The sequence below is a fragment of the Aethina tumida genome, chromosome 1, assembly GCF_024364675.1.
Source record: "Aethina tumida isolate Nest 87 chromosome 1, icAetTumi1.1, whole genome shotgun sequence".
Taxonomy (NCBI): Eukaryota; Metazoa; Arthropoda; class Insecta; order Coleoptera; family Nitidulidae; genus Aethina; species Aethina tumida.
Genome location: NC_065435.1, coordinates 12,641,666 through 12,661,034, shown reverse-complemented (window position 1 = coordinate 12,661,034; position 19,369 = coordinate 12,641,666). Strand labels below are relative to the sequence as shown.

At 26.7% G+C, this 19,369-nt stretch overlaps 1 protein-coding gene and 1 long non-coding RNA gene across 2 annotated transcripts in view; one reads left to right on the top strand and one right to left on the bottom strand.

The window, feature by feature from the left end:
* The window catches only part of LOC126264239 (uncharacterized), an 81,972-nt gene that overhangs the window by 19,276 nt on the left and 43,327 nt on the right, over window positions 1–19,369 (bottom strand). The gene's annotated exons all lie outside the window — the stretch shown is intronic.
* The window catches only part of LOC109597165 (cytoplasmic polyadenylation element-binding protein 2), a 38,268-nt gene that overhangs the window by 11,266 nt on the left and 7,633 nt on the right, over window positions 1–19,369 (top strand). Inside the window, exon 2 of the mRNA XM_020012804.2 lies at window positions 1,638–1,752. Coding sequence (XP_019868363.1) covers window positions 1,638–1,752 — 115 coding nt within the window. The remainder of the gene's footprint in view (window positions 1–1,637; window positions 1,753–19,369) is intronic.

The window sequence follows — 19,369 nt, the reverse complement described above, 5'->3', positions numbered from 1 at the left end:
CTTTACATAAAAATAAAGTAGTATAATTTAATAATTTTTAAAAAGTTGTTTTTATATTTATTTAACAAATTTGAGGGTCGTTTGTTTTTATTATTTATTTTATTTTTTAATTAATATTTTGGGGAAACAATTTGTATTATATTTTAAATTAATTAAAATAATCAGTAATATATTTGAAATGATTTAATAAAATCCACATTTGTTGTCTGGTAATTAATTTTTTATTAAAATATTAATTAAAATGTACATAAAACTGAGCAATTATTATAATAAATTTAGTTTTTTAGTTGTTATATTGTTGTTTTGTTAATATTTAAAAAATATAAATTAGTCCAATATTTTAATAGGTTTTAGAAATAATTCTTTCTTTAACTTCTGTATAACAACATTAACGTTTAGTAAAATTTTAATTTTATATAAAAATTTGACAGTTTGTCACTTATATACATTTTATTTATAATTAAAGTATGTTAAGCATACTTTTACAGTTTTTCCTTTATAACAAAAATAAATAAATAAATTTATTTCATGAATTTTAATTTTTTAAAAAAACTAATTTATTTACAGTAACAAAATTAAAAAATTATATATCTTACGTATTTTTTTATATTTTATTTTGGGCTATTTTTATTGGATTCTTTAGTTAATTCAAATTAAATAATAATGTATTTGATATTTTATAATTTTGTAAATCAAATTTTTATTAATATATAAAAGTTTTTATACATTTATTTTTAATAAATTTCTTTTTTAATTAAATCATTGTAATTTTATATACAATAATCTTCATTTATTTTAATAATAAAATCATATAATTATATAAAATAACAAAAAATTTAAATTTAACAATATTTAAAAATATTTCGTGTTTTATATTTTTATTTATTCTCATCTAGTTTTATTTAAATGTGTTCTATTATTCATTTATTTAAATTTAAAAACTATAATATTAATATGAAAAAAGGTTTATATATTTTTTATTTTATTTTTAACTTTATTGTTGAAATGTAAACAGAGTTAATTGACTTGATAAAGTTTCAATGTACCAAAATAAATTGTAATATTATTTTACTCTCAAGTATTTGTTGTTTGCATGTAATAATATTAAGAATCCATTATATTTTCTTTATTTTACGCTTAACTTTATTGTCGAAATGTAATCCCAGCTAATTGGGTTGATAAAATTAATTTTGTGCTTGTAATTTTATCTCGCCTAATTGACAGTTATTAAATGCACACAGATATTCAGCGTTCATGTCATGGTTTTAATAAACTATATTATTTTAAAACATCACAGTAAAACACACAATATAATCGAGTGCCTTTAGCATGTTTTTAAAACACATAAGAGAAAATTTAGGTCAAAAGCGATTAATTATGCATTGTTCATTATTAACTGAAATCAATACCAATTTCAATGAGTGTAATTTTAAAACAAAATTACGATCAAATCGGATGTATTATAAAAAATTCAAGACCTATCATTAGTATGTATGCATTCCACCGCATATTTTCGTCGTACATTTCCATTCGCAGAGCGTACATTATAAAACATTTGGCACGCTACTTTTTAACAATTGCAGCCAACAATTGGCGTTGTTTTTTACTCATTTAACAAATCACCGATCTGTTTGCAGGATCGCTGTAACGTCGTGAGTGCGAACGGCAGCAGTCCTTTGGAAAACATGAGGGGATTGGAGCATTACTTGAACGACATTATGCGTCCACAGGCAGACGCAACCGACATTAAAGGTGAGTCCATCCATCCACCAATTAACCGATGGCGTCCAACCCGCGCTTCCGGTTCGGCCCTAGCCGATTCCCGCGGAGTCCGGGGATTGCACCGCTGTCAATTACGCAGTTGCAACCGATATTGATTAGGTCAAAGAAATAATTTCCTTACGACACATCCGTAACGACTTGACTTGACCGATTAAATGTTTCGATGATGACGGACAATGAAACCTCTGGACGACGGACAATGTTACGTTAAACAAATTGTTTTTATTGATTTTATTGCGTATCCTCTGTCGGAACGAAGGGGTTGGTTGTGTGGTGTGTAAGAAACTAATTGGTTTGCCAGTTTTTGGTGGCGAGGCGAATCGATAACTGTCGGGAAATATTTCAATCAATTTTCTCGTCCTCGATTGACTTCGTTGCTTATTTATATACTCAGTGACATAGAAAATAGAACACATACATTCAGTCGTCATTGATTTTCGGTGTACAGTTAGGGATAATGGAGAGTGGGCGTAAATGATTAAATATTGATACAAAAATATTGAATTGAATTATAAGTATCATATTTTAATTAACAATGAGTTGCACCTCCACGATGATCCAGACATTCAGTGACTTACCTTGGCATTGATCTAGTAAGGTGGTCTTTTTTTTAAGTACCCCAATCGATGCCACCTTTATTTGAAGACTGTGGAGGGAAGGCCCTCCTGTGATGTTCCACACGTATTCAAACGGTGATCTTGCTAGATATGGTAACAAACTTGCACTGAAATGTTGGAAACACCCCAAATTAACCCTTGCAGTACGAGGTCGGGCATTATTCTGTAGGAAAATTATATTTTGAATGCTCTTCAGGTAAAACAGTAAATGGGGTTTCTGTATGTATCGTTGGCCTGTCAAATTCTCTTCATTGAAGATAACCTCATTCCAGTTCATATCCCTTTTCACCCCTCCAATCTTTGGTGACGATTTTGCAACGTGAGAAGAAAGGGGTCACACTCTTCAATAATTCCAGACAGAACTGCGACTTTTGATCATCCAATTAGCCCTTCCCAGATCTTCAAGAAATTGCCTTAAATTCTATAATTTTTTGGACCAATGTACTCATCAAATTCCCCAATCGATGCCACCTTTATTTGAAGACTGTGGAGGGAAGGCTGAATTTCCAAGTCTCCTGTGATGTTCCACACGTATTCAAACGGTGGTAAATCCGCAGATCTTGCTGGGTATGATAACAAACTTGCACTGAAATGTTGGAAACACCCCAAATTAACCCTTGCAGAACGAGGTCGGGCATTATTCTGTCGGAAAACTATATTTTGAATGCTCTTAAGGTAAAACAGCAAATGGGGTTCCTGTATGTATCGTTGGCCTGTCAAATTCTCTTCATTGAAGATAACCTCATTCCAGTTCATATCCCTTTTCACCCTTCCAATCTTTGGTGACGATTTTGCAACGTGAGAAGAAAGGGGTCACACTCTTCAATAATTCCAGACAGAACTGCGACTTTTGATCATCCAATTAGCCCTTCCCGGATCTTCAAGAAATTGCCTTAAATTCTATAATTTTTTGGACCAATGTACTCATCAAATTCCCCAATCGATACCACCTTTATTTGAAGACTGTGGAGGGAAGGCTGAATTTCCAAGTCTCCTGTGATGTTCCACACGTATTCAAACGGTGGTAAATCCGCAGATCTTGCTGGGTATGGTAACAAACTTGCACTGAAATGTTGGAAACACCCCAAATTAACCCTTGCAGAACGAGGTCGGGCATTATTCTGTCGGAAAACTATATTTTGAATGCTCTTAAGGTAAAACAGCAAATGGGGTTCCTGTATGTATCGTTGGCCTGTCAAATTCTCTTCATTGAAGATAACCTCATTCCAGTTCATATCCCTTTTCACCCCTCCAATCTTTGGTGACGATTTTGCAACGTGAGAAGAAAGGGGTCACACTCTTCAATAATTCCAGACAGAACTGCGGCTTTTGATCATCCAATTAGCCCTTCCCAGATCTTCAAGAAATTGCCTTAAATTCTATAATTTTTTGGATCAATGTACTCATCAAATTCCCCAATCGATGCCACCTTTATTTGAAGACTGTGGAGGGAAGGCTGAATTTCCAAGTCTCCTGTGATGTTCCACACGTATTCAAACGGTGATAAATCCGCAGATCTTGCTGGGTATGGTAACAAACTTGCACTGAAATGTTGGAAACACCCCAATTTAACCCTTGCAGTACGAGGTCGGGTATTATTCTGTAGGAAAATTATATTTTGAATGCTCTTAAGGTAAAACAGTAAATGGGGTTTCTGTATGTATCGTTGGCCTGTCAAATTCTCTTCATTGAAGATAACCTCATTCCAGTTCATATCCCTTTTCACCCCTCCAATCTTTGGTGACGATTTTGCAACGTGAGAAGGAAGGGGTCACACTCTTCAATAATTCCAGACAGAACTGCGACTTTTGATCATCCAATTAGCCCTTTCCGGATCTTCAAGAAATTGCCTTAAATTCTATAATTTTTTGGACCAATGTACCCATCAAATTCCCCAATCGATGCCACCTTTATTTGAAAACTGTGGAGGGAAGGCTGAATTTCCAAGTCTCCTGTGATGTTCCACACGTATTCAAACGGTGATAAATCCGCAGATCTTGCTGGGTATGGTAACAAACTTGCACTGAAATGTTGGAAACACCCCAATTTAACCCTTGCAGTACGAGGTCGGGTATTATTCTGTAGGAAAATTATATTTTGAATGCTCTTAAGGTAAAACAGCAAATGGGGTTCCTGTATGTATCGTTGGCCTCTCAAATTCTCTTCATTGAAGATAACCTCATTCCAGTTCATATCCCTTTTCACCCCTCCAATCTTTGGTGACGATTTTGCAACGTGAGAAGAAAGGGGTCACACTCTTCAATAATTCCAGACAGAACTGCGACTTTTGATTATCCAATTATCCCTTTCAAGTTCTTCAAGAAATTGCCTTAAATTCTATAATTTGTTGGACGAATGTACCCATCAAATTCTGTTAAAATTGAACAACTGAGTCTAAGTGATTTATTTCTTATGTCACTGAGTATAATTACCCTATATTTATACCTGTCACCTTCATTTATTTACGTTCTATTAATATAAGTCTGAAGCTTTTATGGAAAAACTAAATTAAATTTAATTTTACGACCATTCACACTGACAAAAAACAATTACTTGATACAAATGAAAATCTTAATTGCCTTTAACACTAGAAATAATTACGAGTTACCCGTTGATTATGGTAATTAAATATACATACATAAATTTTATTCTGTAAAATGTAAAAAAATGTATTAGGTTACATTGTACAGATTTTGGTGTATGCGTAACCCACTTAGATAAAAGTTTGTAAACAGTGCAGCATTGGACCTGAAACTTGATAGCATAATTGTGAGGTAATTAACATACTCCTAATTTTTTGACCGGGGTAATGTAATGTTCAGATTGTTAATGTACACAAAATTATTTTGTACTAAATATTTTGAGATTAAAGTGTATAATTATTTGCTGTTTATAATATTACTGATTATAATTAATAAATTTAAAACAAAAAAATGTAATCAGAGTAAACAGATATTGTGTATATTTTGCGTTACTAAAATATTTTACATTTAGTTTATTAATTTTCTGATTAGTTCACATATTTAAAATTAAAAATAATTAAGCACCATTTATTAAATTTGATGGTTCGTTTATTAATTAATAAAGTCTTATTAGACACAAATTTTAAATTAAGAAATAAATTTCTTTTCTCTTCAATTTTTTATGGTTTTTGATACTTGGTTATTAAATATCAGTCACAGACATTATTTAAATGAATGTTATTGAAATAACATATATCCCCTAAAATGGATAATATATGCTACATAAAATTGTTTTGAAATTTAATTACGTATTTACAAATTATTACAATTAATATACGATTCTGATTTCAGAATATATAAAATTATTTGACTGTGTTTTGCAATTAATGTTGAATTTTCAATTTTGGGTTTAATGATTTGATTTTTTCCAAATATCCGAAACCGTATTATTATTAGAAAAACAATAGGACAGTAGCAGTGATACCGTAAAATATTATATCACCAAACTTTTTTCCCATTTTAATAAATAAAAGTATATCAAGATAAAATCATATGTATGTAATTTATAAAATCTCCTAAATTATGAGATCATAATATAATCTGGTGATATCGTATTAACTGATATTCGAGTAAATGTTTGAAGCACTTTTTCATTAATTAATAAAAAAATAATCCAAACATTTTGTTATTATTTGTACAAAAATTAATTTAAATTTTCTAATTATCCTGTTATAATATTTGATACCAATCAAAATTTTCACTGAAATAATATGTTTTAGTCAATAATTGTTCACAATAATTTTGTATTTCATTAATTACTTATTGATTACAAATTTACATATTATGCTGGTATTATTGTTAAATATTATTTAATAACTTTAGTTGATTTTCCGATTGTTAAAAGGTTTAATATGAGTTGAATAAAATGTTAGGCTCATTAATGGATTTGTTTTCATTATTAAAATGTCATTTATAGGCTTTAAATGATTAATATAGTATAAAATAATATATTAATAATTAATTTCAGTATTAGTTTATATATGTATATTTAATATTTTTTTAAATTACGTTCAAGAGCTTATCCAGAAAGAAAAAGACAAGAGAAAAAAACAAAAGATTTTAGAGTATTTTTAATTGTTATTTTCATAATACGTTATATTTTCAATATATACAAATATTGATAAATTTATATTTAAAACTTAAAAAGGAATGGAGAGGACAAAGGGCCTAGCTGAAATATTTCAAATAAAAAAAATTTGAAAAGTTAATAAAATAAGAAAAATATATTATTAAACATTTATTAAATTATATTTATTATTAATTACATACAAACATGTTAATTGTGGGTAAAAAACTTTATTTTAGTTGTTGTTTGTTAATAATTATTTTCATGTATTAATTAATAAATAATTTTAAAAAATTTAAAGATTAAATATTTATTAAATTTAATTTATTATATATTAATAATTAATTAAGTATTTAAAAAGTTACAATTTATTATCTTGGTATTTATTAATTAATTATTTAATGAATTTATGTTAGTTGATTTTCTAATTTTTAGAAGGTTTAATATTAACTAAAATGGCATATTCATAAAATTATTTGTTTATTTATTTACTTTTTTATACTTATTTTAATAATATTTTTTTATTTATTATATTAAAAAAGTAACAATAAAATGAAATTTATTGAATTTATTCAGTTGATTTTCCAATTATAAAAAGCTTAATTTTAAATTAATAAAATGGGATATTCATAAAATGATTTATTTTAATATTTTATATTTATATTAATAATTAATTTCAGAATTAATTTTCATACATTTTCATATATTTTTATTTATTTTTTATTATTTTAATTACAAAAGTATCTGAAAGGGTAATTTATTCTTCCAATAAAAAAATAACAAAAAAATAATGGGATTTCAATCATTATTTTGAAATTAAACTGAAACAATATTTAAAAATATATGTAAATTAAATTTTCTTAAGAAAATCTAAAAATAAATATTTATCGAAATTTTATTAATTATATTTAATGACTTCAGATCAAGTTAGTTAATAAATATTCATAATATGATTTATTATTTTTGATATTTATTTTAACAGTTGACATTACAGAATCCAATATGACATACGTATTTTTTATTTTACTCATAAAATTGTAAAAAATAAAATAAAAATAGATGGATTTATAATTATTTTCATATTAAGCAATAATTAAAAATAAATTTGTTTTAAATCTAAGAAAAAATAAAATTAAACATTTAAAATGAATCTTTTCGACATATTAATTAGAAATGTTTATTATATACTACATTAGATTTCAAAAACAATAATAAAACTAAACTTTAATATAGACTAGGTTTTGAATATAGTCAAATAAAATGTTATTGTTTTATTTTAGTATTATTACTGAGAATAAGTTTTGATATTATGAAATAATATTTCTAATTTTAACAATAGACAAGTGATAAAAAATATTTAAAACAAGAACAATCTTATCTAATGTGTGATTCAACCTATTATATTCACATTATTCATTTTTCATAATCAATTTTATACGTTATTAAAAGGAAAATTAATTTATTATCTATTGTATATAATCATTATTTTCCGGTTAGTTCATTGTATATAATAGATTAATCACATCTAAATATTTATACTTTTTTAAAACGCTTTTGAATTAGTTGTAACAAAGTAAATGAAGTGTAATGCTGCGTAGTTGCGTACAACATAAAGAACTTGCATTTTAAATAATTCATAGCATAGTTAATTAATATAAAATAAACACACCGTCCCATTATCGAGTGCAACATTGTGTCCGCATTGCAGGTTCATTCGTAACGAAAATACAAATAATTTTCGCAATAAAATCGCCAACGATTCATACGAAAAGTGTGCTCCCCCACAAAAAGCACGAACGAAAAGCGAAAAGACGTTGCAACATTGATTTTCCAAACCGAAACATTTATGGGCGGCATAAAGAAAAGAAGAAGACGTGTCAGAAAAAAATAATCAAAAACTTCGCAGGACACACGGAGAGCCCAAATAGCAGGAACATGGATCTACAGCTGTTTGGTGCAGTATGCGATTGTTACGTCATATGCGCAAAGTGACGGTACGCAGCCGGTCTTTTATAGGAGCAACGAAAGCGCCCACGTGCGGCATTGCTAAACGCTCCCGATCGTAGCAGGAATTACGAAAACCGAATATTTTAAGACGTTTCGTTTTCGTGAAGTTCCCAGCCACGTGACACTCGAACGGTTCTTGTCGTTCGAGTCGAAAATTCGAAAGGCACGAGCCGCCGACCGGCCGTTACGTTGACCCACAATTTGTGGCCATTTTTTTCCCTCTTTTTCGTCTTAGGATTGTCTAATGCGGTGCACGGTTCGGTTCGCACAAAAAGAAACGTTTATCCTGCAGAGTGCTCCTGCAAGAGTGCGACGGTCCGGCAACGCCGCAGCGGTTCATTCGGACGATCACGGATGGCAGCCGAGTTAGACCTAGAGACCCATTACCAATGTTGACAAACGTCCCAAATAACCCAAAGGGGGAGATTTATATCCAAAACAGTGTAAAATCAATAATGCTATATTACGTTTCTGAAATTTCCTGGATTTAACGCAATGTATGGTTGCGTATGAATTAGACGAAAAGGCCTTATAATCATATGTAAAAGGCAACTTGTCGTGGCAATTAAATAAAACCGTGTACGTAAAAATCGAAATATTTAATCCTCGGTACTTAACTTACGTTATTATGTAATGGATTGTGTGACACTTATATCTATGTTAAGATTGGATTTCCGAAAAACGACACCGCGTTGTACCGAGGTGTACATTTCATATTCATATCTAAAACATGGTGGACTACAACTCTAATTATATTTACTAATTACATCTTAAAATCCACTGAAATATTTACCTAACAGGTTCCGATGTTACACACGTGTTTCATTGATCATGTGGATTTTTCAGTATTACATAAATATTCCTATGTTTGTTAATGTTATCGTATTTAAATTGTATTGTTTGCACAGCGTACAGTCTAGTCAAAAAATTATAAATAAGTCGGTGTAGAATTTTAATTAATCTCGTAAATGGGATGATACACATATCGTAAATGAATTTGTGTAGCAATTTAATAAGATATTCACAGCAGTAATTTGGTGTAACTCTGGCTTTAATTACGAATTGATGTAATTATTCAGAACTATCCGAGCATGATTTTCGGTTTATGCAATTTCTACGTTGGCACGTTTTTATAGATAGTTTAAATACTAACTGGTTTTTTTTTTCTAAAAAAGAAAGTATTTTGTCAGTTGAACAATCGGTGGATTAAACTAACCGTTTTATATGGATATTAAGTCGTTACAGGATAAGAATTGGTTATATATTGACAGTTAATTACTATTACTGAAGTGTAAAATTCGATTTTTGCTGTAATTAAGAAATATATGTTCAATTAGTTTTTTTGGCTTATAAAATATAATATATTATAAAACAAATAATTTGTGAGTAGTTGAAAAGGTTTTTATTATATTTCCTTCCATTTCATTTAAATGTAACTTATCTTAACATATAAATGGCGCCCAACGTTTTATTTTTTAAATTTTAAAAAACAATTTTTATTAATATTCATAATGTGTTTAATATAATTTTGAATTCAAATTAAATTTACTATATTATTTTTTGTAATGTTCTCTTTATATTTTCTCTCATATTGTTTAAATACAATTTATCCTCATATAAACATCTAAATGGCGCCCAACATTTTATATGTTTAATTTTAAAACATAATTTTTATTAATATTCAAGATGCATTTAATATAATTTTGAATTCAATTAAATTTACCATATTATTTTATATAATGTGTCTTTTAAATTTTCTCCTATATCGGTTTAATAAAAATTTTGTTGTTAACACCTAAATGGCGCCCAACGTTTTATTTCTTTAATTTAAAAATAATTTTTATTAATATTCGTGTCACATTTAATAGAATTTTGAATTTAAATTAAAATTACTATAGTAATTTTTATAATCTTTTTATTATATTTTCTCTCACATAGTCCAAGTAAAATTTTTGTCAACATCTAAATGGCGCCCAACGTTTTATTTCTTTAATTTTAAAACAATGTTTATTAATATTTGTGTTACATTTAATAGAATTTTGGAATCAAATTAAATTAACTATATTATTTTTTATAATGTTCTTGTTAAATTTTCTCTCGTATCGATTTAATAAAATGTTTGTAACACATAAATGGCGCCCAACGTTTTATTTCTTTAATGATAAAACATACTTTTCATTAATATTCGAGATGCATTTAATATAGTTTTGAATTTAAATTAAATTTTCTATATTATTTTTTATAATATTCTTATTAAATTTTCTGTCGTATCGGTTAAATACAATTTTTGTAACATCTAAATGGCGCCCAACGTTTTATTTCTTTAATTTTAAAACAATTTTTATTAATATTCGTGTTACATTTAATAGAATTTTGAATTCAAATTAAATTTACTATATTAATTTTTATAATATCCTTATTATATTTTCTCCCGTATCGATTAAATAAAATGTTTGTTAACACCCAAATGGCGCCCAACGTTTTATTTCTTTAATTGTAAAACAATTTTTATTAATATTCGTGTTACATTTAATAGAATTTTGGAATTAAATTAAATTTACTATATTAATTTTTATAATATCCTTATTACATTTTGTTCCACATCGTCCAAATAAAATTTTTGTTAACATCTAATTGGCGCCCAACGCTAGTATTTTTTTAATTTTATAATACTAATATAGCTTGTAAAGTAAATAAAAATCATTATTATTATTAATATTCGTGTTGCATGTTCAACTATATTACTTAAATATTTATTTTATAAATATTAAACATTGATTTCACTTTCAAATATTTGACAAATAATAAATTTTTATAATGGGCTCCAACATAAGTTTTAAATTTAAAACACTTGATAATAGAATTTTTAATTTACAATATTAATTTTTATGATGTTTTATTATATTTTCGTCTATATCGTCGATAATAAAACAATATTTCAAAACATCTAAATGGCGCCCAATGTTAATATTATAATTTTAAAAATAATAATTTAAATTAAATTAAATAACTATTTTTAATTAACATACTTGCTGTCTTTATGCCATAACCTCTAAATATTTATTTTACAAATTAAAAATTCACTCACAACTTCTCTAAATATTTTAAAAAATGTTGGTTATCTGTTACAGATTCAATTACATTGTTATTTTATACATATAACTTACAGTTGGGCGCCAATATCCCAATAATATAAACCGGCACCCAACGATAGTTGTTTAATAGTTTCAAAACAATTAATTCAAATATTAAAGTTTGTAAATGTAATGATGTTTTACACATATAAAACTTTGTTGTCCGCAACTCAATTTTGCATAAATTACGTCCGGTTTTAAAAGGTATGTAAATAAATTTTCAATACATAATAAATTTATATTTAATTATTATTGATTTTCGCATCATATTTTCTTTGAAGTCATCTAAATGCAATGTCAGAATATTCATATAAAATTTCGTTGGACGCCTATTAAATTGATTATATTATAATTATAATTGATTATAATTATATTTTTTAAAAATAAATAAAATAGTCCCGAAATTATCTTATCGAGTTCATTCATTGTGATAAACCAAAAGACAAAAGTAAACATTTTAGTGGTAGCGTGAATCGTACGTAAATCGTAAAACTACCATTAAATGGACCACACAGATCGTATACACCAAATAAAATTTTACTTCTAATCCGCCGTAATACTAAACGTCAACATGTCCCAAGAAATATTCCAAAAAAGCCCATCAATTAAAAGAGTAAAAGTAGCAGGAAACGATTAACAAAAATTAGCAGCTGACCAATTTAATCACGTCCACTTTATGCAACACAAAAGGTAGTCAGTTGTGCCAGCACAATGAATGATTGGAGGATGTGCGTTGTAAAATTGAGCCGTTGTCACAGGATTTCGTCCTGCAATTCGCAGGAGTTCTCAGTGGCAACATTGCCGAATGTACTGATTTTCAGTGAGCGTGTTAAAAGTCGACACAAACCGAAGTTTGCCGCTTTTGGTCGTCAATTACGAGTCGACTCAGTCGACGGAGAGACCGTATGTTCGTATTGCCTATGTTAGTGTGGTGCGTATAGTTAAACGTCAAGCTAGATGCATACTATGTGTAATGTTACGTTCAGCTCCTGTTAAAAGTTCGATGGTTTATCATTAAATTGTTGCACTTAAATTGGATTAAGTGCCAATCACCGGTATGTTTCGGGCTTACGGTACTTCCCCCGTTGACACGACCACCCCATCGGGACCGTGGGGCTTGAATTCGTTGCCTAGAGGTTAGTTAATTTTAATTCTTATATAATTACACTTGCAGATTTTTCGTAAATCAATTCGTCAGTGTTTGCGTACTATTTCTAACGTTGTCACGTGCTGGTTTTGTTGTGCGCAATATATTAATTTTAATTAACAATAATGATTGTGTGCATGTGACTGTGTTGTCAAAACTGTCACACTGTCGTTAGTAGTACAGTTAGAGAGATATTTTTATTCGACCCATTATTATGTAATTCTTTTTAAAACCCACGTAGTGACAAAATTTACTTGTTGAGGTAACACAAAATAAACTCAAACCAATACTATTTAAAATAAATAGGAGATAACTTATCACGTTGATAAGGTGCAGGTTTTGCCAGACGAGCATGTGAAAATTTTCTTACAACCACATCAATTCTTTAAGGAAAAAAATACATATAAAATGTAATCGATTACTTAATTTGTTTCTCTATACCATTATGCAACGGACCACTATTTATATTCAGCTATTAGCGCGGTGCAACATTCAATTGGGGGTACCCAATGCCGCTTAAAAAATTCTTGTCACATTTGGACACTTCATAAAGTAGGCAAATTATTGTAAAGTAGCTCTTCCTGTATGGTTACTCGGTGCTTCCGTCAAGGGCAATGCCCGGATCCTATACAGAAAATCATCATCAAACCCCACGGCACTTTTATACAATACAGAGTGTTGTTCAAGTTCTGTACTATTGATTTTTAAGGTTGTGCTGGTCCTATGCCGGTAATTAGCTGATACATTTTTAATGATATCGGTGCACAATTTTCTGTTAGGCATTTTTTACCATCGATCCGGCCGAAGTGACCCCTTTAAAATTATCTGAGAGAAAGGGATGTGTAAACTTTCTAGAATTTTATTTAATATGAAGTAGTAAATTATATATTTTTTATAATTACATGTATTAATTTTTTTGTATTGCATGGATTTATTTTATTGTTTAATAAAATTATATTATTTTTTATTATTATAAGTATTACGAACTTGTACAGAATTGTATTAAATTTTTAGTTTATAACAAACAATTTTTGTAATAGCTTTATTCGTTTTCTGTGTAGAATTTGGGATAAATGAAATAAATTAATTTATTTTGCTATTAAAAATAAGATAAATATTTTTCACATTTATAAATTATAAATTAATACAATTTAAATTATAAATTTGTGTATTTTTAATTAATTAATTTAATTTTTATATTTTTTTAATATGAATTATTTTATTTTTATTATAAATTTAAATTTGAGAGTTTTGTTTTGTTTTACAGGCAAAAATTAATTTTATTAATTGAAAAAACAACCATCTTAAATTAAAATTATCTAAAAAATATTTTAAATTAATTTAAAAAATACTTTAAATTTCATTTCTACAGTTACGCTTTGTTCTACAGGCAAAAAATAATTTTATTTTTTGAAAAAAACATTGTGATTTAGACAAAATTAAATTATAATTATTTATTTAAAAAATATTTTAAATTTTACTATTATATTATAAATTAAGCATATTATTATTAATAATGTTCTATTTTTTACTATAAATTTAATTTTCCTTTGTATAAAAATTTAAACAAAAACAAATTTTATTATCTAAAATAAATTTTCAAACTTTATTAAATGTAAAATTTAATAAAATATTTTAAATTTCACTTTTATATTATAAATTAAGAATATTATTATTATTAATATTCTATTTTTTATTATAAATTTAATTAATATATTTTCTTTTGAATAAAAATTTAAACAAAAACAAATTTTATTATCTAAAATAAATTTTCAAACTTTATTAAATGTAAAATTTAGTAAAATATTTTAAATTTCACTTTTAATTAATAAATTAAGAATATTATTATTAATATTCTACTTTTTAATACAAATTTAATTTTTGGATATTCCTTTGAATAAAAATTTAAACAAAAACAAATTTTATTATCTAAAATATATTCTCAAATTTTATTAAAATAAAATTTAGTAAAATATTTTAAATTTTACTTTTATATTATTAATTAAGAATATTATTATTCTTAATATTCTATTTTTTATTATAAATTTAATTTTTAATTTTTTTTTTTTGATTAAAAACTTAAACAAATTTTATTATCTAAAATATATTTTCAAAAATTATTAAATGTAAAATTTAGTTCAATAATGTTTGTGTTAGTTTTATTACAGGATTGATTAAAATATGATTAATTAATAAATTTACTAATTTATTTTACTACTAAAAATTTATTTAAAAAAGTATTATAAATTTCTTTTTATTATAGAAATATTAATATAATTCACACAATAATTTATATATTAAGTATATTTTTTATAAATAAACATACATTATTCTGTTTTTATAATAAATTTAACTTTTACGTTTGTTTTAAAGCAAAAATTGATAATTCTATAAATATAAAACAATTTTGTATTTAACATTTATATAAATTTAACGAATGTTTTACTATAATAATATGTGTATTAGTTTTTTTCTTTTTTTGACTATAATAAAATAAAATAAATTAGTTTTATCATTAAAAATATTACATTTTACAAATTACAAATATTTTATAATACAATTTTACTATAATGAAAATTTTAGTTCAATAATTGTTAGAATTTGAATAAAACATATTTTACTAATAAAATTAAATTTTTTTATTTAAATTTTAATATATTTTTAATATATAATAAATTTAAATGTATAAAAAATATTTTCCTCTTTTACAATAATTGAAATTTTAGTTCAATAATTTTGTATATTTTTTTAAAATGTACTTTAAAGAATGGGAAAAAATAAGTAAATAATAAAAAATAAAGTTTTAATGGAAATAATTATTTTATTTTTATGTAATAATATAAAACTACGGTTTTTGTATTACATTGAATAATTATTCTTAGTTTTCCATTGTTTTTTTGATAGAAAGCCTTCAACATTTTACATTTAAATAAAAACTGGAACTCTGCTGTTGAATAATTATCTTATATTATATTAGATTTTTTTAACCATCCAACACAAACTGATTACCACAAAGCTAAAGCCGTAATTTCCATAATTCAAATGAGTTTATTATTGAAGCATTAAAAAGGCAGGTCTAAACTCCCTACAAAGTTATTTCGAATTTTGCTTCCACATCAGATAACATCACAAAGTTAGTTATTTAATAATGTACTTGTCTGACAGTTACACATCATTATACATTTCATATTAATTATTAAACAACTTTCGTAATTATAATTAATTAACGAAATTTAAATAAAAATGTTGTATATATTTTTTGCAACGTAGTGACAATCATTCAATTCCACCTATTTAAACAATATATCCTCCATTATGTTATTGTTTAGTAATATTGTGTGTTCCACTTTAGATACACCTACCACGTCACCGTGGCAATTTTGAAATACGTTCGTTGACATAATCAATTACAACAAGATTTAGAAATTAACCGATTAATGCATGATAAACTGTCCAGAAAAAATGCAGTAAATAAACGGCAACGGCACTGCTTTTTTTTCGAAATTAATTTCGGTAACGCTTCGGTATTAGAACCGTTGAAGCGAAGAGGAAACAGTTCATGTTTTAATTCGGATTTTTTATGGTCTTTTAGAAAAACGGTCACGCCGGAACGGTTATGATTTCACCCGAGATTTTATTATTATTATTATTATTATTATTAATTCGGCTGCAAGTTTGGGGTTCGAATTAGCATTGAATGCTCTCACTTTTTATTCGGTTTCCCAATGGACTTATTGTGGACGAAGGATTTTCGAACTAATACGGATCTTAATCCGTTATTGTTCGTCGGTCGTTGTGAGAATAACCCAAATTAAACTTAAAATGAGCCGTAAAAATGCCGCAAGGTTGCCTAACAGGTACTACTATTTTCAATTTATAGTAAATTTATTTATACGACCGCCACTTATGTAATAATTCGTATCTCGCAATTCATTAACATAATCTCGCTTATAAAAGAGGTGAAACCAAATTTATAAGGTGTGCAAAATTTAACGGGTGACATTTTTACCCGAAAGGTCAGCATTACAATCGGAACGTCCGAATCAGTCAACCCCGGTTCTCTCACTTCGCTCCACCACGTCTGACATGTGTTCGTCGCCGGTTCTTGGCAGGGGTGCGACATGTGACAAACATTTGTCTATCCATCTCGGCATCTCGGCGTGTTGCCTTTTTTTATTTATAAAACTAATATGCAAATTAATTACGGGGGGCGATGCGTCTGTACGACGACCACGTGGACCGTTACCCCACGTATGTGGGTCAGACCTAATGGTTTTCTGGCACATGTTTTGTAACGAATATTGTAATACAATTATTATTATAAACAAAGTGATAACTTTTATGTAAATATGATAAATATGGGTACTATTTGAGCCAAGGTTAAAATTCGTCTTCACAACGTAACATTCTCGTTTATCTCATCGTTTCTAAATTGTAACAGCGGTTTTTAAAATTGCTAATGGGAAAACGGCCCCATTCAACCTACAAGCCTTCTACTATGCGCACTTGCGGGGTTTCGTAATTAACATTTTTTCTTTCATTTAATAAACGCATATTTCTATAGCTTCCCGGATAAATTCCTGCATTAAATCCCTTGCCGAGTATATTTAATAAACGCAGTAAAAGCAAAAAAAAAAAACGTAGTTTAGCGGCCTTCAAGACTAATTTTTAATTGAAAAAGATAAGGACGTCGTGTCTTTCAGGGCAACGATATTAAAACGAGCTTAGTTAATTTCTAAATTAAGTGAATGCATTCGGATTACGCAATTTTCTATTTAATTTCTGACATTGACAATAGAGTTTTGTCGGTTCTGTGGTGCGAGTTTTTAAATTGAAACGAAAGTTATTGACACACAATATTGATAACTGAAAGTATCTTGCTGTTTTCGATATCTTTGGTTAACCATTTCCAAAACATAACGAAATGTTTTCATTGATATTTACTTCGTAGAAACCACCAAATGAACAAACAACAAAGTTAAACAATGTTGTTCATGTCTTGGTCGTAATTAAATTAAATTTTAATCAGATAATCAGTCACTACAGATAGTTTTTGTAATTGTTAGTGGAACTCTAATTATTTAAACTGGCTGTGTAAACATTTTAGATTTCTACACTTATTTTTGAGTTTTATTGTTGCTTCGTAGATTCCACTTCCAAATAGTCAAACAATAAGATCAAATAATAATATTTATTCTCCGGAGTTTTACTAGATCATTTCTATTATAAACACAATACACTACGTCTATTTTAGAATTTTATTGTTACTTTGTTGAAACCACTTCAAAATAGACCAACAATAATGTTTAAAAATAATTTTCGTGTTTTGGTTGTAAAAGTATCATAAGAAACAAATTAAATTTTATTCAGGTAATATTTACTTCAGAGAATTTTGCTTAAAATAATTACTGAAATTGTCTACTAAATTAGATTCTTCTATGTGAACATTTTAGACCTCTACATTCATTTTTGAATTGTATTGTTCTTTCTTAGACACCAATCCTAAATAGACAAATAATTATATTCAAAAACGATTTTAGAGTTTTACTTGTGACAGTATCATAAGAAGTAATAGACAAAAAGAGAATTCCATTTTAATAAAATAGTTTCTAGAATTCTACTTATTTAAACTAGATTTCTTCTATGTGAACATTTTAGAATTCTACTTTAAAATTCTGTTGTTACTTCTTAGAAACCAATTCTAAATAGACAAATAATCATGTTCAAAAATGATTTTGGAGTTTTATTTTAATAGAATAGTTTCTAGAATTCTAAATAGCAAAATAATCATGTTTAAGAAGGATATTGGAGTTTTACTTTAATAGAATAGTTTTTCGAATTCTAAATAGACAAATAATCATGTTCAAAAATAATTTTGGAGGTTCACTTTAATAGAATAGTTTCTAGAATTTTACTTATTTAAACTAGTTTTTTTTTTCTATATAAAAATTTTTAGACTCCTATACTCATTTTAGTATTCCTTTTGTTACTTCTTAGAAACTAATTCTAAATAAACAAATAATCATGTTCAAGAAGGATTTTGGAGTTTTACTTTAAAAGAATAGTTTCTAGAATTCTACTTATTTATACTAAATTTCTTCTATGTAAACATTTTATACTTCTACATTCGTTTTGAAGTCCTATTTTTACTTCTTAGAAATCAGTTCTAAATAGACAAATAGTCACGTTCAAAAATAATTTTGGAGGTTTACTTTAATGGAATAATATCTAGAATTCTATTTATTTAAACTAGATTTCTTCTATGAAAACATTTTAAACTTCTATCTTCATTCTAAACTTCTATTGTTCCTTCTTAAGAACCAATTCTAAATAGACAAGTAATCATGTTCAAGAATGATTTTGGAGTTTTACTTTAATAGAATAGTTTTTAGAATTCTACTTATTTAAACTAGATTTCTCCTATATAAACATTTTAATCTTTTACATTCTTTTTAGAATTCTATTGTTACTTCTTAGAAACCAATTTTAAATATATAATAAAATCATAAGAAAAAAATTTTAATTTTTAGACTCTTACCTTCATTTTAGAATTCTATTGTTATTTCTTAGAAATCAATTCTAAATAGACAAAT